Source organism: Sander vitreus, chromosome 15, assembly GCF_031162955.1.
Source record: "Sander vitreus isolate 19-12246 chromosome 15, sanVit1, whole genome shotgun sequence".
Lineage (NCBI taxonomy): Eukaryota > Metazoa > Chordata > Actinopteri > Perciformes > Percidae > Sander > Sander vitreus.
In genome coordinates, this window is record NC_135869.1 from 1,932,104 (window position 1) to 1,957,665 (window position 25,562).

A 25,562-nucleotide genomic window follows, 5' to 3' on the forward strand; every position below is an offset into this window, starting at 1 on the left:
CACATGCATTTAATAAATGACATTTTGATGTCTGAAAATCTCTAGGTTTTGACATAAATGCAGATATAAATGTCATTTAAAAAAAAAAAATAGATTTTCAAATATTGCACCTGTCAATACAGAACAAAATATGCTGTAGCCTGCCGACGTTGTCTTTGCTGTAATCAAATCAGTATATATTTATGTTTAACATGAAGTATACTACTGCTTGAGTGCATTTTTATCAATGGGAAACATACATGTGTACAGACGAGGCTAGCAGCACCAGCGCCGTATCAGACACTGGTGTGCAAAGACAGAAAACGCCACAGAGCTGCCACGTAACTGACACGCAACAAAAACGCCACGCTCATGCCACACAGCCAGTGTGTGGCCGGCCTTATAAGTTGACCAGAGTTTAAAATTCCAACACAAAGAAAGCGGAAGGTAATGGACATCCGGCCGAAAAGAGTGACATCCTGCTGACTTTGCGGCGGCAACGGACCAATTCCGGAAGTGGAACGTCCTGGATATAGACTATGCCCTGCCCAACCTGTGGGCAGATGAACATAAGACCTAAAAAGACCAATACTGCTGGTTTCAAAGCTCCTATAATATAATCATTACCATATCTAGTGCAATATTGTCAGGCATTTGTGCTTGTTTGTGTTGAAGTTGATCTTTGACACCTCCTGCATGTCGCCATCTGTTAGCAACAGGGAGAGAGGATGAGACAGCAAACAGGTTGGGGGATGCAGAAAACCATGAGCTGCAGTTTAGGACAAAGGCAGCCAGTCAAACACCTAGATAAAGATCAAGAGATAAATAAGTATGAAATGGAAAATGAATTGGGACAAGACGGAAAATCCACAGAGGGAAGTATGCTGAGACAACTGCAGCTACTGTAGCACACCAAGAACTAATGCACTACTACTGTCTGAAACAACACACAGCTACCACATACAGACCACATACAGACTGTGTTTCATCTCAATCTCTACTGCTGTCTTTCATCTTTCACTCCCTCATATATACACACATAATCATACGACCAGTTAGATTCTTACTGTGTGTGTGTGTGTGTGTGTGTGTGTGTGTGTGTGTGTGTGTGTGTGTGTGTGTGTGTGTGTGTGCAGAGGGATTCTAGCCAACATAATGCTGTATCCTCCTCCTGGGGAGTAAACAGTATGCAAATCTTCAGCCGGGCTATTTGTAGTGAAGTCACCTTTACAAGGGACAGTGTGTGTGTGTGTGTGTGTGTGTGTGTGTGTGTGTGTGTGTGTGTGTGTGTGTGTGTGTGCGTGTGCGCGTATGTGTGTCTTTTCTGCAGTGGAAGAGAGGACATCCCGACTGTTGCGTCACTGCTACATGATGTAAATTTATGAAGTATTACTTTCTATAATCTTTCAGCTGCAGTCACATTTTTGGACAAAAGCTGTGGTCTAAGTAGGTACAGTTAAGATTGGAATAATATGTTAAATTTACTTGTATTACTGTCCTTTGTTTCCCATGGAACATTGGTGTCAGCAGACCTGAGCCTTTTGTTATTTACATACATCATTTGTAACTGCCCTCTAGAATGACACATACAAGAGTAGATTGTTACAGATTACTGTTAATAAATCAAAACTGTTTTCAGGTCTTTCTTGGCCCCTCCTCCCCGGCTCAACGACACTAGCCAATGAGTTTAGAAATCTTCATTCTAGCTAGCTAATGGGCATAGTATTTACTTCCAGTTACGTTTTCTTACTAAATGTATTTGTCAACACAAATTAGTAGTATATAAACTAAGGATGCACCAATTCAACTTTTTTAGTTCCTTTACCGATATCGATACCTGGGCTTATCGGTCGATATGAGTAGCAATCTGATACCAGTGTTTAGTCAATAAGCTGTATGCCTTACTGTGTGGAAGAGACTGGGATCATTCTTTTATGTGTAAGGCAATATCAGGCTTGACTTAAACCTATACAATGTAGTCTTTAACAGCTTACTCACAATAAATGCAATAGCATTCAATAGTCACAGATCTCCAATAGCTTACAGCTTGACTACAACACACTAGCTAACAAACAAAATAAAACACCAAAGGAGCTCCCTCAGCAATGCCTCAGCTATGCGGTCTACTGGCGTCTGGTGCTGCTGCTGATGCATAATGTATTACGTGCACGTATAATCAGACAACATAGAATTGAATTGAATAGATCGCCCCCACTGTCACGATACCCAATCCAACTGTTTGAGTCAGTATCGACCTGATATCTGATATGAGTATCGGATTGGTGCATCCCAAATAAAAACATAATGTGTAAACACACACAAGACAGCATGAATGAGCTTTGGGTCCTTTTTTCCAGTTTTTTTTTGCTCACAGTCATGGCGGTTTGCCTCACAGTATATTCACCAGCTGGAGGTCACAGCTTATTTGTTGTCTTGTACTACAGCTTTCTCTTTCTGTAATTTTTTTAGTAGCTGTTCCTCCTTTCTTTCTCTCCCTCTCTCCACTGACATATAGGTCAGTGTGGGATCAGTGTGATGAGTTTGGGCACAGATTGTGAGCCTGGCCAGGCTAAATTACTCTAATTAGTGGCTTATGATCCTTCGTCCCAAGCTGAGAGCACCTTTTTCTTGCCTCATCTTCTTGTCCTACCTTCTTTTTCATTTTCTTTTTGTCTGAAAAATGTCTTTTCTTTACTCATATCATCCCTCTCCTTCTTTGCATCTCTCTCCGTTGCTGACTTGCTAACTTGTTTTTGGTGTTTGTCTTCATCCTTACTGTATTCACATTATTAGCTAAGTACTTAGGTAAAGAGTATTTTCTGAGTCACCTGATGCTGTTTTAGTGTTATTCCTTCCTCTATGCCCACACAAGCAAACCTTGTAAGACCACTTAAATGCTTTTAACAGGCTTGTATTGGTAGGTGTTTGCCCTTATTTGTAGAGCTTAGCTTATAGTATAGTTACAGTGGGGCAAAAAAGTATTTAGTCAGCCACCAATTGTGCAAGTTCTCCCACTTAAAAAGATGAGAGAGGCCTGTAATTTTCATCATAGGTACACTTCAACTATGAGAGACAAAATGAGAAACAAAATCCAGAAAATCACATTGTAGGATTTTTAATGAATTTATTTGCAAATTCCTCGGGAAAATAAGTATTTGGTCACCTACAAACAAGCAAGATTTCTGTCTCACACAGACCTGTAACTTCTTCTTTAAGAGGCTCCTCTGTCCTCCACTCGTTACCTGTATTAATGGCACCTGTTTGAACTTGTTATCAGTATAAAAGACACCTGTCCACAACCTCAAACAGTCACACTCCAAACTCCACTATGGTCAAGACCAAAGAGCTGTCAAAGGACACCAGAAACAAAATTGTAGACCTGCACCAGGCTGGGAAGACGGAATCTGCAATAGGTAAGCAGCTTGGTGTGAAGAAATCAATTGTGGGAGCAATTATAAGAAAATGGAAGACATACAAGACCACTAATAATCTCCCTCGATCCGGGGCTCCACGCAAGATCTCACCCCGTGGGGTCAAAATAATCACAAGAATGGTGAGCAAAAATTCCAGAACCACATGGGGGGACCTAGTGAATGACCTGCAGAGAGCTGGGACCAAAGTAACAAAGGCTACCATCAGTAACACACTACGCAGCCAGGGACTCAAATCCTGCAGTGCCAGACGTGTCCCCCTGCTTAAGCCAGTACATGTCTAGGCCTGTCTGGAGTTTGCTAGAGAGCATTTGGATGATCCAGAAGAGGATTGGGAGAATGTGATATGGTCAGATGAAACCAAAATAGAACTTTTTGGTAAAAACTCAACTCGTCGTGTTTGGAGGGGAAAGAATGTTGAGTTGCATACCTACCTACTGTGAAGCATGGGGGTGAAAACATGCTTTGGGGCTGTTTTTCTGCAAAGGGACCAGGACGACTGATCCGTGTAAAGGAAAGAATGAATAGGGCCATGTATCGTGAGATTTTGAGTGAAAACCTCCTTCCACCAGCAAGGGCATTGAAGATGAAACGTGGCTGGGTCTTTTAGCATGACAATGTTCCCAAACACACCGCCCGGGCAACAAAGGAGTGGCTTCGTAAGAAGCATTTCAAGGTCCTGGAGTGACCTAGCTAGTCTCCAGATCTCAACCCCATTGTAGTGATTTGAAAGTCTGTGTTGCCCAGCGACAGCCCCAAAACATCACTGCTCTAGAGGAGATCTGCATGGAGGAATGGTCCAAAATACCAGCAACAGTGTGTGAAAACCTTGTGAAGACTTAAAGAAAACGTTTGACCTCTGTCATTGCCAACAAAGGGTATATAACAAAGTATTGAGATGAACTTTTGTTATTGACCAAATACTTATTTTCCACCATAATTTGCAAATAAATTCATTAAAAACCTACAATGTGATTTTCTTGATTTTTTTTCTCATTTAGTCTCTCATAGTTGAAGTGTACCTATGATGAAAATTACAGGCCTCTCTCATCTTTTTAAGTGGGAGAGCTTGCACAACTGGTGGCAGACTAAGTACTTTTTTGCCCCACTGTACATGTCAGAAAAATGTTTTTGTATATAGCTGCATTAATTGACTTTTGGCCACTAGGGGGCTAAAAAGCCACGATCTACAGGAGGTTAATTACGACTGTTGTCCGCTATATGTTATGAAGAGATAAATGAGCGTTTGTTTGTTTGCCAAACTTGTAGTAGTAGATTTACATAATCATTTACATCCCGCTGACTGCAATGCTTTGAATTCCTTATATATAGCTATGCAGTGTTCTGAGCAGCCTGGATGGAACGCAGCAGGTGATACAACACTCTTTATAATCACGAGACTTGAGATTTGACTTGGACTCTAGCTCAGAGACTTGAGACTTGGACTCTAGCTCAAAGACTTGTGACTTGACTTGGACTCTAGCTCAAGGACCTGAGACTTGACTTGGACTCTAACTCAGAGACTTGTGTCTGTCTGCTGTTTGGTTTTTACAAATGTGCTGGCAATAATTATCTATTTACACATCTAGCAGACACAGAGCAACATTAGCAATACTTTTGTGTCAGTTTCCATTCTCCGTATTAGAATTATAAGTAAGTCCAATACTTACACTTCTTTTAACTTTGCGGTCTCTACCAACAACTCTTTAATGGAATGCCATTTTATTCAATATTAAATAAATAAATATGCCTATGTAATACATGCTGAAATAAATAAATGAGGCAATAAATATATACATATATGTAAATATAAATATATAAATGAATCTATATAGTTCAATAAATAAATGAATAGGTTTTACTTTTGTGTATTTCAGGGGATGTTTATTTCATAAGTACACATTTACTTATTTCAAGGGACTTTTATTTCATAGGTTCACATTTATTTATTTCAGGGTACTTTTATTTCATAATGTCACATTTATTTATTTCACTCTATATTTATTCCCAAGTTTTTATATTCAAATGAAGGGGCATGGCTATAAACTGTTTCAGACTGCTTGTATCCTGATATGGCCAATAACCGCAAATGGTGTCCGAGCATGGACATAGAAACACTACATTTAATATTCACTGTCCTTTAACACCTAGTTATATCAGATATAAGATATTATATGTGTTAACCAGCCAATTGCTAAATTTGTGCTAGGCAGCTTTTCTGCTAAAAATAGCTGGCTCTTTAAGCTGGAAACGGTTGGCTAAATGGTAAAAGCTAACGGTGGCTAACAAGATACCTGAAGAGGAACTGCAGGGTTGGGTAATAATTGTCTGGGGTTGCCACTACTAGCAATCCCTTTCATATTACATACACACAGAGAGAAAATACATAAATAATTAAAAAGGGAACAAAAACAAGGATTGAATAAGTAGAGATCTAACGATACCAAGAGATGACATAAAGGGAATAGCACATATGAAGGAGAAAGGTATAAAAAGAGTGACAGAAATAGAGGAGAAAATAGCAGAGACAGGAGGGAGAGGAGTAGTCAGTGATGAAAAGCTAAAGAGAGAAAGCTAAAGAGAGTAGATTGTCCAGGGGAGGAGGTAGGGAAAGAGATTTAGGTCATTCTGTATGACTGACAGCAGCGAGGGAATGTGATAGAGAGGATGGAGCAGGGAGGTATGAAGGACTGTAGGGAGAGGGAGAAAGAGCAGTATATTCTCCAGTGTTGCTTGTGTCTTATGAACCTTTCGTACATAAAGCAACGAAAGGTAATGCACTGTTATGTATTCCACTTATTTAATAATGTATGCACCACATCGACTGCGGAAAAAGAAAGTGGGGGACCCAGAAGAAGTTAAGGGGAAAACACAAGACTTACACCCAGAAAATGGGTGTTTGTGTACTGGGAGTACTACTCAAGGGGACCAGTGTTTTCACCCAAACCACCATATTTTTTCTAATCTTAAATAGTTGTTTTCATGTCTAAACTTAACTGTTGTCCCCACGTGACCGTCACATTTTGTTGGCTAAACTCAACTGTAACAGCCTCTGAAACGACCAGCCCCTCACTGTGCCCTGTACCAGGCTCACAGTTACCTTTTCTTTGCTAAATTTAACTTTAAGGTCGCTAAACTTAATGTAACTGTTCATCACGTAAACAGCTGACATTTGCTGTAATTCTGTAGGATATTGTATGAATTGTTGTGCATAAGTTTCTGTACAATATCATGCGAACCCATGCATGAGAATGGTTGTGTAGGTTACTGTAAATAACACATATGTAGATGTGAGATGTGTGTTATATTTATTGGGCCTTTTTATTTTTATAGATCCAATCACAATGTTTGTTTACAATAACTCCCAAGTAGAAAACCCCTGCTTTCTGTACATACAATTTAATGGTGGGGAGCAAACAGGGACGAGGAACAACTGGACATAATCTTATTTCATTCATCTAAAATGCATGTTTGATGCTTTCATATGTCAACACTTTCACTAATATTAGGTTGGAAACCTAATTTACCTGTTGGGCCAAAGACTAAATAAAATGACACTGGACCACCGTGTTTAACTATATATCTTTAAAAGTTACAGCTGAAAGTAACAACAGAAATAAACAAGTTTGCCGATTTCACATATGTCCACAAGTCAAATCAACAACTAGTTGCCTAACCGGAAGTAGTCTCGCATTGCCAGACCTATTTCCACAGTGCTGTGGAGTAAGGGCGCTCTGGGTTGAAGCCACATACAATATTAAATGAAGTTAACTGTAACAGTGACGTTAACAGTAACGTGAGCTATATAAATTAGCTGGATACATGGTTAAATGTAATTTGCTCTTATAACACTACAATTACCAGTGTATCGCCTTGTATTTTGTCCATAGCAAATTCCCGCCAATTGCTCTCAAATCGTCCCAGTTAGATAGTGAAAGCTTTGTAAATCTTTACAATCATTCTGCGAAGGAAACAAGCAGGCCTGCCTTGTTGCACGATCCACATTTTCTTCAAAACTTGCCATTTTGTCTAGCTTGCTAGCTTGAAGTTTGTTGTTGTTTCCCGAAGGGGAACGGAGTTAGACAATGGCAAACCACATCACAACACAAACGGCAACACACATCGCAACACGCAGCAATTATCCTGGAAATGAATTGTTGTTGATCCAAACTAATCCATAATTGATTGTTGTGTTAGCGTGATGTCACAGTGATTCCGTCCAAACTGTTTTTTCTGTTTGGATTGGATTTTCTGTATGTCACTAACACACTTGTGTACTTTGATATGCTATGTTAGAGACAGAATAAACAATTGCAGAAAAAAGACAAAGGTGTCAGATGGAAAGTAAATATAAGTATAACCATGTGTTTATGTAGATACTATTATTATTTATCTGTGTTCATTATTCAAATCTGAAATTCTGATTAAGGGTATTTTCTCTCTGAATACCCAACAGAACACATTTAATCATAAAGACCTGCAAAACTGATGGCTTTCCAGTCAGACTCCGAGGCCTAATATGCTAAATACATGTCCATCCTAATAAAACATTTGCAAAGCCAATCATCTGACTTTAACACAAGGGACCACTGTTTGATTTCCAACCTCAAGTCAATTAAAAAAAAAAAAAAGCATTATGACAATCACTCTCCAACCTCTATTATTAAAGGTCCCCTAACCTTTAACCCAAACCACACTGTGTTTCCCTTACCTTAACTTAACACTTATTTTACTCTAACCATGATCCCTCCCTAAACCTAACCAAGTTATTTTTGTGCCATACCTTAATCAAAGTGTTGTCACATCGTCAAACAGATGTAGGTACAGTCTGCAAAGGCACAGGCAAATGATCTTGCCCTGTCGAGAGGGGCTTCAGATTAGGAAACGCTTCTTTGTGTCTTCTAGAGAGCGTGGACAAACAAAGCTTTTAGTTCTTTAATATGGACTTTTGGGCAGGAATGTCTATCTTGTCATGCGTGTATGTGCACGAGACAAAACCTGGACCCATTTATTAAAAGAACTGCTTCATCAGAGTGTTACTATTGTCATTGTTAGTATGTTAGCATGCTAATGTTAGCATTTAAACACTGTCTTCACAGATGCTTGTTTTTGAGGTTCTGCACTCTTAATGAGTTTTTGGTCAATCTAGTTGTAGTCTATGTCCACGACGTTCCACTTCCGGCATTGTGCCGGTGCTGCAGGAAATTTCGCCGGATGCATGTCTTTTCGACGATTGAGACAGCTAGCTAGACTATCTGTCCAATCTGAGTTTTCTGCTGCACGACTAAAACAACCTTTGAACATATACGTTCCACAAAAACAAGATACTTCCCGAGGCTATTTTGCAGCGGCTCTGTGCGGAGCTTAGCGCCGCCCATGACGATTGTGATTGGTTTAAAGAAATGCCAATAAACCAGAGCATGTTTTTCTCCCATCTATTTATACTGTATTATAAAATGGCATATACCATTTTATATCCATTACTCCAAGGACTGCACAGGTAACTCCACTGCATCAGTAAACTGCAAATAATACTTCATTTAAATTACTTAGAGGGTAAGCAATATTGCAGCAAAGTCACATGTAGCCTATATTCAATTTATACTCATTTTGATACCGACCTAAAAAAGGATTGAGATTTAAAAGGTGCAGCATCCAGTTAAAGAAGGAGCATGCCAAAGCAAATTGTAAAATAAACAAGGGATAATTATGCTGTGCATCCTTTTGTATCTGCTTTTAATACCTCCAACACCCTGAACATTCAAGAACGTGTGTGTGTGTGTGTGTGTGTGTGTGTGTGTGTGTGTATCCAGGGCAGCTCTAGATAGCAGTGTTAAATTAGACCATGATAATAAGCTGTGGGACTTGATGTGTTCCCTGAGGATTAGAGGAAGACTTCATCTGTCTGTCTTCATCACTGACCTGAGACACACACACACGCACGCACGCACGCACGCACGCACGCACGCACGCACGCACACACACACACACACACAGTGCGTTTCACTATCTTTGTGGGGACCCGTCACTGACATATTGCATTCCCTAGCCCCTTACCCTAACCTTAACCATCACAACTAAATGCCTAACCACAAGTATACTGTATTCCCGGTTTTTGGACTCCACGATTATATAGTTAAACAAGAACACACACACACACACACACACACACACACACACACACACACACACACACACACACACACACACACACAAACATTACACACTTACTAAGAGCATACTTACAACTGTATATATTTGACTGGTTTTATATCTTCTTAAGTAGGTTTCTGGGTTTGGGTGCAACTACGGTGTAATTAACAATACAAATGATGGAACAGAGCCATCATTGATGTTATTAGTTACACCCGTGCTTTTCTTGCTATGACAAAATGTCCAATTTATCGGGTCAATTCTCACTTTACATGCTCTCAGCTTTTCTTAGACATGAGTGGGGGGGGGGGGGGCACCAAGGAAAAAAGGTTGGGAACCACTGGCTTAGACTATAAAAGCGCTATATAAATGCAGTTGATTTACCATTTATGTTTATGTCCCTTTTAAATGTCTTACCTTGACTATACTGACTTTTCTCTGTGTAAAGCTTGTGACTAGAGAGGTGCTTTCACATTCCTCTCCTGAAGGGGAGATGTCTGTGCACTTCCCTAAAATCTGAGATTCACATGTGTCTTGGGAAAGCTTGATTATGCACGTCACTAATGCGTAAACCAATCACTGTCTAATACAGCAAAGCCAACAAAGAAACCTGAATACTCCAGCGCAGAGCGGACTGTCAGTACAGAGAGTGAAAACACATGGCCATTGTCGCTGTCAGTCACTGCCAGTTAAAAGCTAACAAGCTAACAAACAACATAAACAAAAAAGATGCTAACTACACATACCATTCTGATACATCTGCTGATTTTGGTGCACAACAGACTCCTTATCTGATTCTGCGTTTGACTGATGCTGGGTTCAGACAGGACGGCAAAATTATAGTTGCAGATCTTGAGCTCGCAGAGCGTCCTGTCTGAACAGCCCAATTGGCTAACATGGGCGCTGGAAAGAAGCGTGCAGTGCAATTCTAGAATCTCGCGGCTCGGCTGCAGCTCATAGAGATTCGGCGTGTCCCCTTTTTTTCGTCTAACCATCACACATCCAGGTAGCGATGTGGCCCGGGCGGGGAAGGGAGGGAGGAAGCCGGTTCAGCCTGCTGGAGAAGCCGCTACAGTGCGTAGCGATGTGCCCCGGCCCCGGGCAAGTTAAGGGAGGAAGGGAGGGAGGAAGCCGGTTCAGCCTGCTGGAGAGGCTGCTACAGCGCCTGTCTCCTTACCTTGCCCAGGGCCGGGGCACATCGCTACGCGCTGTAGCGGCAATGATGCCGAATCTCTAGATGAGCTGCAGCTAAGCCTCACATGATTAAACCGCGCTTACAGTTAGATAAAGTTGTGAGGAAAGAGTGGTGAAATAGCAGACGAAAATTTAGAAAAAGGTTTCCTGTTGTTGCCTGCTGCTACTATGGCAAACTCCCGATCTAGATTATAGAATTGATTGCTTTTTTCGTCTGCTATTTCACCACTAAATTCATTTCTGATTCTGTTTTATGCGAGAAATTAACTGTGTACAGTTTGAATATGGGCAGTTTTACAAAAATGTATGGCCAATTGCACATTTGCTCCGATATGTTGTTGGACTTGGAAGCTCCATTCTTAGGTGACAGCCAGCTTGCGGTGGCCGGGATCGCTTGCTTACTGGTCCGCTTGCTTACTGGTCAACCAGTAATACTCACAGCAACTGCTGTCAGCTGGAAGTCGTTTCAGACCCTCCCACCAGCCGTTGGGCCACGCCTCCTCATTTAAATTGACACCTGTCACTTCTAAATGAAAAGCTTAATGTTAAATCGAAATGTAAAAGGTGAATCTTAAAATGTCAATGTCAAATGTAAAACGTAAAATTCAAAAGATAAAATGTCAAATTGAAAATTTAAAATTATAAAGGGGAAAGGCTAAAATAAAATTATTTCTTTTTTTTCTATTAAATGAAAAGCTTAATGTTAAATCGAAATGTAAAAGGTGAATCTTAAAATGTCAATGTCAAATGTAAAAAATAAAATTCAAAAGATAAAATGTCAAATTGAAAATTATAAAAGGGAAAGGCTAAAATAAAATGATTTCTTTTTTTCTATTTGAGATTTTAATTTAAGTATTTCCATTTAAGCTTTTACATTTAATTATGGCATGATTTTTCCTATACTATTTTCAATTTGATCTTGCTTCGTTTTCTCTTTGGACTTTCAATTTTAATTATGAATAAATATATCCTCCATATGCTTCTTCGCATCAACCTTTGCTTCAAAGTTTCAGAAGAAGCTAAAATATGTACTGATAGTGAAAAATTGATGTGGTCAGTATCTAGGCAGCTCAGCATCTGCAGTGGGGAGAACAAACATCAGGGTTAAAAGGAAGAAAAAGGGTTTAGAAAACAAGTCAAATTAAATGTTCATGCGTGTGAACAAACACTGACATCTATCAGCATTTAGGAAGACGTCTGCTATTCCACACACTGCATGGAGCACAGGAAGGTGGGGGGAGGAACAGAGAGAGAGAGAGAGAGAGAGAGAGAGAGAGAGAGAGAGAGAGAGAGAGAGAGATGGAAGGGAAGGGAAAGGAATAGTTGGGGGCAGGGGGATGCTGCAGAGAAAACAAAATCTTATTTCACACGCCTGTACACTGTACAGAAAATGAATGATAATACGTTACATAAAATATATGAATGATTTGCCCGCTGCAAGGTTTATGGAGTGTGTATGAGCGTGTGTATTTATTGGTGGTCTACAACAAATAGATGATGGAAAAAAGACTGCTCAACCTACGTGTGGCAGATCTACATACATTCTATGATACATGATGTGTGCTTTCATATTCTTGCTCACAGTAATGCATACATCTCCTTACTCCTCCACTAGACAGTGTAGCCATTTATTTTCTTTTTACTTTGTATCTATGTTTTCACTTTCTCTCTTTCAAACACACACACACACACACACACACACACACACACACACACACACACACACACACACACACACACACACATGCCTGTGTACCTCATTACTTTTACACTCTCCATCCATCAACCCTCCCTCCCTCCCTCTATGTTTCTGACTTTGCTGTTATCAATGGGATTGCAGCAGTCAGGACTGAATTAACAGCATTCCTCCACTCTCTTCAGTGTGTTATTGGTGCCCCCTATATGCAGCCTGTTGGCATAACCACTGCTTTACACATATCACACATGAATACCTAAATACTAATGACGAAGGCTTAAACCAGGGGCCCAAAAAATGTCGGTGTGCAGATGTGACAGTTTTCTTTAGTGTTACTGGAATTAAAGGAGATGATGTATGCTTGATGTGCAAATTGTAAAATTGTAACACCCCCCTCTGTTTCTCTCTCTGCAGTATGTGGCGTTTGGCTCGCTCTTCTTCATCCTCCTTTCCATCTCCACCTTCTGCCTGGAGACCCATCAAGCCTTCAACACCATCTACAACAAAACAGAGAACGTCACAATTGGAAATGTGACGCATGAGGAGGTACAGTGAAGTTTTAGTGAATTGTTTTTTAGTATTAGAGATGTTAATGCAACTGTAAAAGGGAAGCTGCAGCGATCTAGTATTGCTGTCCTATAAGTTGGCAGATTTGAGAGTACATAAATGGGTAAAGGCATTAAAAAATAAACTAACCCTTTGTTTTTTCCCCTACCCTGCAGATCGTGTATGAGGTAGTCACAGATGGCTGGCTGACATATGTGGAGGGCGTCTGCGTCATTTGGTTCACCATTGAGGTGATGGCGCGTGTCATCTTCTGCCCTGACAAGGCAGAGTTCTTCCGCAGCGCCCTTAACATCATCGACTTTGTGGCCATCGTGCCCTTTTACCTAGAGGTGGCGCTGAGCGGCCTTTCCTCCAAAACAGCCAAAGACGTGCTGAGCTTCCTGCGTGTGGTGCGCTTTGTCCGTATCCTGCGTATATTTAAGCTGACTCGCCACTTTGTTGGTTTACGTGTCCTGGGCCACACTCTGCGGGCGAGCACCAATGAGTTCCTACTGCTCATCATCTTCCTGGCGCTGGGCGTCCTCATCTTTGCTACCATGATCTACTATGCTGAACGTATCGGTGCCGACCCAGATGATCCGACAGCTGCGGCCCACACCAACTTTAAGAATATCCCCATCGGGTTCTGGTGGGCTGTGGTGACCATGACCACGCTGGGCTATGGGGATATGTACCCTGAGACATGGTCAGGAATGCTGGTGGGTGCCCTCTGCGCCTTGGCTGGTGTGCTGACCATCGCCATGCCTGTGCCCGTCATCGTCAACAACTTCGGCATGTACTACTCCCTGGCCATGGCAAAGCAGAAGCTCCCTAAGAAAAGGAACAAGCACATCCCCCGAGCGCCACAGCCCGGCAGCCCAAACTACTGCAAGCCAGATGCCCTGGCCATGGCAACCGCCTCGCCACACAGGCTGATGGGCAATGTGCTTGGGCCAGGCATGGTGGGATCAGGCAGCATGATGGGTACTGGAGACTGCCCACTGGCACAGGAGGAGATCATCGAGATCAACAGGGCAGGTGAGTGCTGGAACAGAACTGAGTTTCAATGGGCCTCGGAAGTCCATAAAGTGTGTGGATTTGAGGGAAAAAAGCAAACCCTGTAAAGTTTTTCAAAATGAAAAGAAGCCTTGAAAGTACCATATTTTTAATTCAAGTTCAGCGTCCAAATGTGAAGGCCCAGCCACACAAGCATTTTAAAATTAAATATATTCATGTCAACTGAATCAAGGAGAATCAGTTAACAACAGATTTGCTCATGGAGGACAAAGCAGATCTATGCAAATATTTAACCTCAAGTAAAACTTGACTGATACCCTCAGTTGTCTCTTTGTCTCAGGATCAAACCTTGTGATGGATATGTATGATTATCTGTAAAACTCTTGATTATTTTATATTTTATAGATTATAATAGATTACTTTTAGTCTATACATTGTCATACAATAGTTAATAAATGCCCATAACCAAAGCCTGAGGTGACATCTTCAAATAACAGCTCAAAACCCAAAAGTAATCAATTAACAATGACCTGAAACAGAGAAAAGCATCAAATCCTTAACATTTGAGAAGCTGGAAACATATTATAGATAGATGTTTATGCTTGATAATTGACTTAAACAAATAAGCAGTTATCAAGCTATTTGCCTCCTTTCAATCAAGTAATCTGTTAATTGGTTAATTGTTTAAACAATATTTTGAACGGTGTCAATGAAACAGAGGCCTCTGAATCATGGATGTTATTTGAACCAATATCACATCTCCTTAATACTGACATTTAGAGTCCTTGAATTCCATTGTGAGAGTCGGGTTTGAATTTGATTTGAGAGTGTTGAAACGTGTCCTGTGGTTGTGCAATAGACATCATGGGACATGTTTGTTTTGCACATGGTTTGCCTTGGTTGAGAAAGGATTTTTTTTGTGTCATATATCATCTTTTCTTTTGTACTTTCCTACTTAAAGAGTTTTCAAATTCTAAAGTTAATCACTTTAGTCCCCTTAATAAAAAGAATTATATAAAACTGTCCACGTTTCTCACTTTCTAATCAAACTGATGACCAGAGGTCAGATTAAGCACTGAGTTGATGGCAGCAGTGAGTATCTAACAGGTTTTGAAGCTGTAAATAACTTGCTGCTCGTTCTTCCTAGAGAGGAGTACACTAAAATAGATTTTAATTTACGATGGGAGAAGAAAGCTTATTACTTTCTCCCGACAAATCCATCTCTTCCCTCTTACAGCCAAATGCTGTACCACCAAGGCTGACATGTTCAGATAATCCTGGATTGGGTCTATATACATATACAGTACGTTCTGCCTGTCCAAACATTGATCTAAGTCATCTCATCTCTGCTATTTTAATTGACATGTCCATCATCTGCACTCATTCAAAACACTTATTGTGGTGGAGTTTCAGTTTGTTTGTAAGGTTTAGGGTTTACTGTGAACAGCCTTGAGATTGGCTTGCCACCACAGTGTGTGACAGCAAACTGACATGTATGTGTGTGTGTGTGTGTGTGTGTGTGTGTGTGTGCGTGTGCGTGTGTGCGTGCGTGCGTGTGTGTGTGTGAGTCTGAGTAAGTGAATGTGTTTGTGTTTGTGTTTGAGCACTTACAATTTGCACATGCATTGATGTTGATATGTTTGTATGTTTAGAATTTCGCACTAAAGATGTGAAAATGCAATTGAGCCCATTAAAGGAGAATTCCGGCCAATTTTTACGTTAATCTTGATCGCTATAGCTACGCGAGTACTTTCGATAGAAAAAAACCTGACCCGAATCAGTGCAGGTAACACGGAGAAGCTGCAGCTATGTACTACAAGTGTCCCCTGAGCTAAAATGGCAAGTTTTAGAGTGCCTTTGTGCCTCTTAACCAGTGTTGCCACAGTTACTTTGAAAAAGTAACTTAGTTACTTTACAGATTACTTGATTTTAAAAGTAACTTACTTACTTTACAGATTACTTGATTTTAAAAGTAACAAAGTTAGATTACTTTATTAGTTACATTGAACAACTGCCGACAACACCCCCACAGCCTCAACATAAAAATGACAACTGGTTTACTGTGAGGCATTGCCAGTAGTAGGAATCTTGTTTATTATGGCACGAAAGAGAGCGAGTCAACCGTGTTAAGGGCAGCATTTCTGCTACAACATACTGCCCGATCAATTTCTTCAACTCTCCCCCACTTACTGGTTTTGCACCGAGGTCCAGCTTTTGTTGTTTGGGTGGTGGGGGACCTCCTGCTCTCTGCTTCGCACCACCTGGTGGGACTTGCTCTGTAAGTTTGACTGGAGTGCTGCTACTCCAAATGTTTCTTAAAATTTGACGTAGTGTTTTTGTAGCTAGATCAGCCAGCACAACCAGCAACCAGCACAGAGTGTACAACGAACCTTAATATTGCCGTCTTTAGCTGACACAAACTCAAAATAGTGACTATATTTCCAGCTAGAAAATGCGCATCACTCTCTCCTCCCTCCATTGTTGTTTATGTTTGTGTCGCTGCGTGGTACAAGTGAACTGTCCACATGCTGAAAACGTGACCTGTCCTCATGCTGAAAACATGACTTGTCGCATACTTTACTTCACTCCCCGAGACGTAAGAAGAAAGCACAAATATATATTTTTACTAAGGAAAATGACAAAAATAGTAACGCAGTGACTTGGATAAGTAACTTTAATCTGATTACTGGTTTGGAAATAGTAACGCGTTAGATTACTCGTTACTGAAAAAAGTGGTAAGATTAGAGTAACGCGTTACTAAGTAACTAACGCGTTACTGGCATCACTGCTCTTAACAGACACAAAATGCAATTAATATGTCTGTGCCACATGAACAGGGCCCTTACGTGTCAACAAGATGCGTTTTCAACTCAGACATTGTTTAAATTCACCTACCCTGGTCCTTGTATCGATCCTGCCGGTAGCTAGCTTGCCCTGCTAGCTGATAGCTGTTAGCCGTTAGCTGCTAGCTGCCGTCCAGTGAGTGTATTCAGACAGGCTTCTGTAATAATCATCCCAATAACAATCCACGGGGCAGTGGTGGTGTGGCTATGTCCTCCAGAGGACAGGTCATGTCACTTCTTGAAGTGTATTCCCCCCTAAAATAAACAGTAGTGCGGTAGTAGCTGTTAGCTGCTAGCTGCCCTCCGGTGAGTGCGTACAGCCAGATAGCCGTTAGCCGTTAGCTGCTAGCTGCCGTCCGGTGAGTGTATTCAGACAGGCTTAATCATCCCAATAAAAATCCACGGAGCGCCCGGTGGTCTGGTGGATGTCCTGCATAGGACAGATCATGCCTTCGCAGCAAAAGGTTTAGATTATTTCCCCCTCAAAATAGGTAATTGAGCACTGTAGTGGTTATGACTATGACTATCATATCAGTGACTATGTAACTACATGGAAACGGGATAAACGATGTCTGTGGCTTGCACATTAATAGCGTTACTGAAGCTTAGCTGTAGCATCGCGCTGTCTCCTGGGAATTCAGTTGTAGCAGGAAAAGGTAAACAGTAGTGTGCAGATTGGAGCGTAGTGTGTGAAGAGCGGAGTTGTTTATAAGGGAAGAAGCTTGGAGTAAAGTAACTATGGAGAATATAGCAGATATACAACACACGGAAGAGTCTTTTGAGTTTGATGGTCGTCCTTATTTATTTGAACCCGAGTATACAGACGAAGAACTAGCCTCACAAGAGTTGGAAAGAACGAGACAGACAGAGGGGAAACCTGCAGATGAACTTGATGCTCCAAACGCAAGCTAAAGCTAGCCTTCAGTAACTGGAGGACATAGCCACACCACCGCCGCTTTTGGGATGATTATCACAAAAGCCTGGCTGAATACACTCACCAGACAGCAGCTAGCAGCTAACGGCTAACGGCTATCTGGCTGTACGCACTCACCGGAGGGCAGCTAGCAGCTAACAGCTACTACCACACTACTGTTTATTTTAGAGGGGAATACACTTCAAGACGTGACATGACCTGTCCTCTGGAGGACATAGCCACACCACCACCATTCCGTGGATTGTTATTGGGATGATTATTACAGAAGCCTGTCTGAATACACTCACTGGACGGCAGCTAGCGGCCAACGGCAGCTAGCAGCCAACGGCTAACGGCTATCAGCTAGCAGGGCAAGCTAGCTACCAGCAGGATCGATACAAGGACCAGGGTAGGTGAATTTAAACAATGTCTGAGTTGAAAATGCATCTTGTTGACACGTAAGGGCCCTGTTCATGTGGCACAGACATATTAATTGCATTTTGTGTCTGTTAAGAGGCACAAAGGCACTCTAAAACTTGCCCCGACCACTGCTGTTTTAGCTCAGGGGACGTTTGTAGTACGTAGGTGCAGCTCCGTGTTACCTGCACTGATTCGGGTCGGGGTTTTTTCTATCGAAAGTACTCGCGTAGCTATAGCGATCAAGATTAATGTAAAAATTGGCCAGAATTCTCTTTTAAGTCTCCCTGACCAACCACAGCTTCAATGGCACAGTGTTTTTTTCTGCTAATCTCAACATTGACAAACTGTTAACCTCCGCTCCCAGGGTGAACTAAAGTATTTTTATGCGTAGTTTAACTTTATGAACTTTGACATCAAATCTTTGACATCAAATCTTTGACATCAACTTTTATGAATTTTGACAGTATGGAGAGCCAAGAGTGTCCAAAACATTTTATTACAGGAGAGACTGTCATCCCATATCCCATATTTAATATCTCATCTCTATGACAGCTGACTTTTTCTTTCCAGTGTGGCCGTTCAGAACAACAACAAAACACTTTTGATTTCTGACGTGGTCGGACAACATGTACGAGCGCGTTCTTTTCCAGAATAACCCCCGACCCTAAGTCTTGTTACAAGTTCATCGTGTGCAAACATGTGTCCTGTATGTGTCCACCCCTCTGGCCTGTATCTGTAACTGTTGAGCAGTAAATCATATCAGATTAGATTTGACAGCTGTGTTGAAAGCTACAAACACTGCACACCCTGTAGCCATCTCCTTTTGTTGTTGGTGTGTGTGTGTGTGTGTGTGTGTGTGTGTGTGTGTGTTTGTGCATGAGTGCTGTACTGTAGTATGTTCTCCCACTCCTCTGTTTAGTCCCTCTCGGTCAGTGCTGAAGTGTGTGTGTGTGTGTGTGTGTGTGTGTGTGTGTATGTGTCTGCAGCCTGCTCTGCTGCAGTGTGTTGGTCATGTGATCAGGATAGCTATCACAAGGCACTAACGTTCCTTTACACCTCCCCTTCTCTTTCCCTCTCTCTTCTATCATTTCGCCATCCTCTCTTTACCCTCTTTAATTTTCTTTTTACCTCCTAATAATTTTTTCTTCCCATTTCTCATCTCCCGTTTTCCCACTTTTGTTTCTCATCTCATTTCCAAATCCCTTCTCCTTGTCCTCCTCTGACTCACTCCTCACCATCTCCGCTCTTATCTCCCTTTCTTCATTTTTATTGCTTTTATGCTCTCAACCTTACCTTCCCTGTTTCTTTCAATGGGTCCACCCCTGCATACTCCTCCTCTCCCGACCATTAATCTATTCTTCTTCTACCTCCCCTCCTCCTCCTCACTCTCTCTCAACTCCCCCATCCTTCTTTCACATCACTTTGCATTCTGTCTTATTTTTCTGTTTTCTTCTTTGTTTTATCTTCTTTTGATATTTTATACTATATATTACTTGATACTTTTCCATGTTTCCTATTTTCTCCTCTCTCACCTTCTTCTCACATTTCCTTTCCATGTCTCTTTATTCTCTCCTCTTTTCTCTTCTCCTCATTTCTCTTCTTCTCATTTCTCTGATCCTTTCCTTGTTTCGTTCTTCCTTTTCATGTTCCCTTTCCTCTCCTCTTTTCTCCTCATTTCTCTGATCCTCATTTCCTTTCTTCTCATTTCTCTGATCCTTTCCTTTTTTCTTTCTTCCTTTCATGTCCTCTCCATGTTTTCTCTCCTCTTCTACCCTCTCCTCTCTCACCCTCTCCCATTTCCTTTCCATGAATCTTTTCCTCTTATCTTTTCTCTGATTCCTTTCTCTATTCTTTTTTCTTTCGTGTCCTCTCCATGTTTCATTTCCTCTCACCATTTCCTCCTATTTCCTTTCCATGACTGCTTTCCTTCGCACCGTTTTTTCTGATCCTTTCCTCTTTTCTTTACTCCTTTCATGTCCTCTCCATGTTTCCTCTCCTCTTTACCTTCACCCTCTCACCACGACTTTCCTTTCCTCTCTCCTTACCATCTTTTCTCAATTTCCCTCCTCTCTCTTATCTGTTGCCTCCTCCCTGATCCTGTTTCTACCACTACTTTTTCTGTACCTCCACCTACCATCTTTCCATTCCCTTCTCCCAGATTCCAAGCAAAATGGTGATGCAGCAGCTAATGCAGCCCTGGCCAATGAGGACTGCCCCACCATTGACCAGGTCCTTGGGGACGAGCGTAGCCCGGCCACTGGGGGCCTTGGCTCCACCACCAGCCGTGAGCGCTACCCGCATGACCGGGCCTGCTTCCTGCTGAGCGCCGGGGAGTTCCAGCGCACGACAGACGGGAACGTTCGGAAAGGTAGGAGAGCTGAGGGGGGGACGAGGAGGATTGATGGGGGAGGAGGAGGAGCGGGGGTAGGGTAGTACTTGAGTGACAGCAGTGGGCTGTCGCTCGATGCATGGTCCTGATTGATATGTGCTGACAGTGTGTGTAGTGTGCAAAAAAACATGTAACATTCAGACACATATATTCCAAGCATACATATACATACATACAGGTGGAGGACAAAATAATAGGAACACCTTACAATACAAAGGTGTTCATGGTATTGTGACTCCCCCCCCCCCAAAGTAACGCAAAAGCACACACCATACAGACAACGTAAAAATATGTAGCGAATAATTGTAATTTAAAATAAAGAGGCCTTTATGCAAAGCTTAAACTGAGACTCAGCAACACACATAAACACACAACATATTATATTTCCCCTCAATCCCCTTTATCATTTTGTGTGACAGCTCAGCATGACCACTAGGCTCACTGCCTTCCAACCATTCAATAGCTCGCTCCTGTGGCACAAATAACATATCAATGCTCAATCAATGGCATTGATATTTAATCCAACCATTCTTCTTATTTACACCTTTAAACTACAGCTGTAGTAGAAGAAGTCCCCTTCATCCACTTATCCTGCATTTGTACTGCAGAGGTCCTGCAGAGGCTGCTGCAGCACTGCCATATTTGCTGATGTTAAAGGGATTGGATTTACTGTCCTGTAACGCAGAAGTATTCATGACAGCTTGTGTTGTGAACTGTGGTCAAATAATGCAATATTCAGATTGTGCAGATGATTCCTTACTGAGGTGGGTCAACAGTCACTCAGCAGCACTACATGCAAGATAACATTGGTCACCTGTGTCTGCTGTATTCTATGTTAACATAACATGTTATGTTATGTTCATCAGCTGATACAGTTCTTTGTGTACATACAGCTAAACTGTTTCATTTCAAAACACTGTCCTTTATTGGGATTACAACGTTACATGTAATGTTTGAAACAGAGAGGTATTAGGATACAGATAACATTGATGTTATACTATTATTTTTTTTACAATATTATTTTTTCAACAAATCCCATGAAAGAAACAAAGACTCATCAGTTGTTTGTTTAAATGGATTAAATTACATATGTTTACCTAAGGTGGCCTCCTCAAAGCATGCTGATATAGCATTTAGCTTAAAGCAATGCTGTGCATAAGAATACCTCACTGAGCTGTTAAAAAAGGCTAAGCAATTTCGAAAAACAGTTGGATACTTTTGTTATTATCAGACGTTACTCTAACAGGCGGAAATTGGGGACTATTTTTAGTGGCAGATTTGTACGCATTTGATATGTATGTAAGATTGACTCAAAATAAACTACAGTGACATGCTACTTTGTGGTAATGAAGGAACATGTCACCCAGTGCAACAGTGTGGCTCATTGATGTGATTTTAATAGACGGAGGAACAAGATCTATCAGGCTTTGTATACACACCCACACACACACACACACACACACACACACACACACACACACACACACACACACACACACACACACACACACACACGCACACACACAATACGTGCTAGTAGATACATTGTTAATTCTGGTCTTTTCATGGAATTTGTTTGACAATAATAGAAATACAAAATATCTCCAGCCTCATCCTTTAAAGTACTAACATCATGCACTTACTTGAACTTTTTTTGCAACATTTGAATGCTATAAATGTTTAAGTCTGTTTCTGGATGTCTTGTTTTGAAATGAAACTCTTCTTGTATAAATGTGCAGTATTTTGAATCTGATCTGGCAAAACAGCCAGATCAGATGACTGTCACTCTGTTCTCAGTCATCACATCAGGCTACTTCATTGTTGTGCTCTGTCTCTCTCTGTCTGTCACTCTATGTCACTCCATAGTTTCTTTTTCTCACTTTTCTGTGCTATAATTCATTAACTCTTCATTCTCTCTCTCTCTCTCTCTCTCTCTCTCTCTCTCTCTCTCTCTCTCTCTCTCTCTCCTCCCCACACTCTATTGTGCCTCATTTCTGTTCTCACATTTGTTTTTTGCCCAACTCCTCCTTTGACTTTCAATTTTTTCTTCACCCTATTCTCCTACTACTTCTTTTTCTCCCTCCGTTTTCCTTTCCTATTTCATAATTTCCCTGTTCACTGTCTGTCTTCTTGGTTTTCCTCAACTTCCATTCATTTTTCCTCTACATTTTCCTGCTACCATCTTGCCTTGTGCCACCTTGACCTGCTAACACTAAAATAATGAATTTTGTTTTCAAATATAACCCCTGACCTTTCACCTTTAAAACCCTATACACTCCTCTATACACATGCTATTTCCCCTGACTCACAAACACAAACAAACACTGCAAAATACACACCCACACACAGATGGCTCAGAGTCCAGCAGTGTGACATCCTCCCTGGGAGAGGATTGGTACAAGCCAGAGGGGCCTCTGTTACAGCAGGAGCTCAGTGTTAACTCCACCTCGTCCTGGATCAAACCGTAGAAACACAGAGGTAACATTTCCACACAGTGCACAAAGTAGCCAGTCATACAAGCTCCACTCACTGGGAAACTGTACTGAACTGATTAGATTAGATTACACTTCATTAGGGTATAGTAAAACTGATTAGAAAAGATTATATTAGAGTAAAATATAACTAGACTAGAGATTATATTAAACCAGAACATGAAAATAGATAAAATAGATCAGATTAGATTTAACTACATTAGATTAGATTCAAACCTTACTTGAATGGGCTTAATAAAACTATACTAGACTAGATTCAGTAAGAGTAAACTATATTATAATTAATTAATTTAGATTAGATTTGGCCAGATTATATTATATTAGACTGAAATAGATTACATTAAATTAGATTAGACTGACTTAATTACATTACAATGAATTGGATAAAAATTAGAATGAACCTCCTAGACTAGACTATAGATTACATTTTCTTAGACTAGACTGCACTAAAATAGGTCAAATTAAACCAAACTTCATTAGATAAGAATAGACCAAAATAGATTCAATTAGACTGGACTAAACCAAACTAGATGCTTGGTTATTGCGTAATAATATCTTCATGAGCTGAATCAATTTGAATCAATTTGATTTAATTCAATGCGTTAGGAATCAGAAGAGAACAATGGTTGAATTTGAGAGGAGGGAATAGAGCATACAGTACATGCACAAAATAAGATATGAATCAATCAATCAATCAATCAATCAATCAATACATCAATCAATCAATACATCAATAGATTAATTTTATTTGTCACATGAAATTGTACGAGGTAAAATTCCACTGAAATGTAATTCCATCAGTGCTGGCCTGTATCCGGTACCTTCTTACCGACTTCAACAGAGAGAAAAGGCTGTTGAAGGTGGTTTGGATCTAGTCTTTTTCTTGCAACGTCTGGTGTACATATCCTTTAGGCATGGTAGTCATTACATGGTAGTCAACATGACGATGTAAAGCAGAGTAGATTAAAAGACAAGAGAGAGATACCAAAATCACATGATCAAGTGACAAAGTAGAAAAGAAGAGTTCCCACCCCAGAAACATTATACATATCAGGCCAGACTATTGTTGAAGCCTCACAACAGACATCACACACACACACACACACACACACACACACACACACACACACACACACACACACACACACACACACACACACATACACACAGGTTCAATGTATAAAGGTGCATGCAGGTTGCTTGTTATTGTAAAGCTTTTAAGTGTGGTTGAGCATTATAAGGTGAATAATAGTGGTATGTAGTGTGTGTGTGTGTGTGTGTGTGTGTGTGTGTGTGTGTGTGTGTGTGTGTGTGTGTGTATGTGTGTGGTGGGGGGAGGGGGAGGGCATATGCATGGTGTGTGTGTGTGTGTGTGTATGTATGTGTTTTGTCTATACACTACAAAAGGCTTGACCCCTGAGCGTTGACGTCCATTTTATTTGGTTCACAAGGAACAACTTTTAATGACCACTAATATTTTGTTCATATTTAATAGGAATGAATCCTCTATTAAGAGATTATTATAATAATTGGCATAATGTACATGATAAAAAGAGTGCATCTGTCTACTGTATGTAGGATATATTTTCACTGCTTATTATCAATGGTGTTCATTAAGCTATTATTAGCTCACTTGCTATTGCTACATTTCATTAATGCTAGTCTTGTCAAATTAATATAACACACAGCTAATTATAAGCACTGCAATACATACTGCAATACGTCCTGTCAAAAAAATAATTTTTACAAGCATGTTTTTTGTCGAGACATTATCATCACCTTTTTGTCATTATTATCAAATTATTATTATTTATAAAGGTTTAACTATTTATCCAACCAAAACTATATAAACTAGTTACGTGTGTGCCTGCTCCATCCAGTTACATTCTCTCAGTGCTCTCCCATGGGCCTGGTCACGTTGGTATGTCAACAGCACAGAATCATTAGCTATTGTGACTGACTAGGCTGGCTACTGAGTTAATGTTTAGCTCAACAGCTATACAGTTTACCTAGCTCTGCAAGTAGTCACTACATCATTAAGCTTCTTGAACCAAATAAATTCTGTTGTGCCACTTTCTGGTGTGACCAAGCCTTACTTCCCTGGTGATAATCCGATCCTGATCCTGATGTTCCTGCCAGTGATTTGATTGGTGGCAAAACAGCCATAAACAAATTACCTCCTCTAATTCTACGCTTGGCTAAAATTGTGTCTCAATAAAACACTCTGTCAGGTTGAACAAACAAACTTGAGAGTGAACAGAACATTTAAATTGAGAGGGCAAGTTAGTAAAACAGAGAAAGGGGTTACTGATGTGTGCTTATTTGGATGTGGACAATAGCAAACATGCAAATATTACAAATACATTAATTAACACAGAAGGGAGTTTTTCTGATCAAACCCAATTATTCTCTGCATGATGATTTCTCTATTATGTGCTTGTAAAAATTATATTTCTGTGCTCATCTGATGTGTCTCATCAAGCTCAGAA

At 40.7% G+C, this 25,562-nt stretch overlaps 1 protein-coding gene across 1 annotated transcript in view; it reads left to right on the top strand.

Annotated features, from left to right (window-relative positions):
* Positions 1-25,562, top strand: part of LOC144529545 (voltage-gated potassium channel KCNC1-like) — a 106,087-nt gene that overhangs the window by 45,710 nt on the left and 34,815 nt on the right. The window contains exons 2-4 of the mRNA XM_078268676.1: positions 12,868-12,999; positions 13,176-14,037; positions 20,351-20,560. Of these exons, the coding sequence (XP_078124802.1) occupies positions 12,868-12,999; positions 13,176-14,037; positions 20,351-20,560 (1,204 nt within the window). The remainder of the gene's footprint in view (positions 1-12,867; positions 13,000-13,175; positions 14,038-20,350; positions 20,561-25,562) is intronic.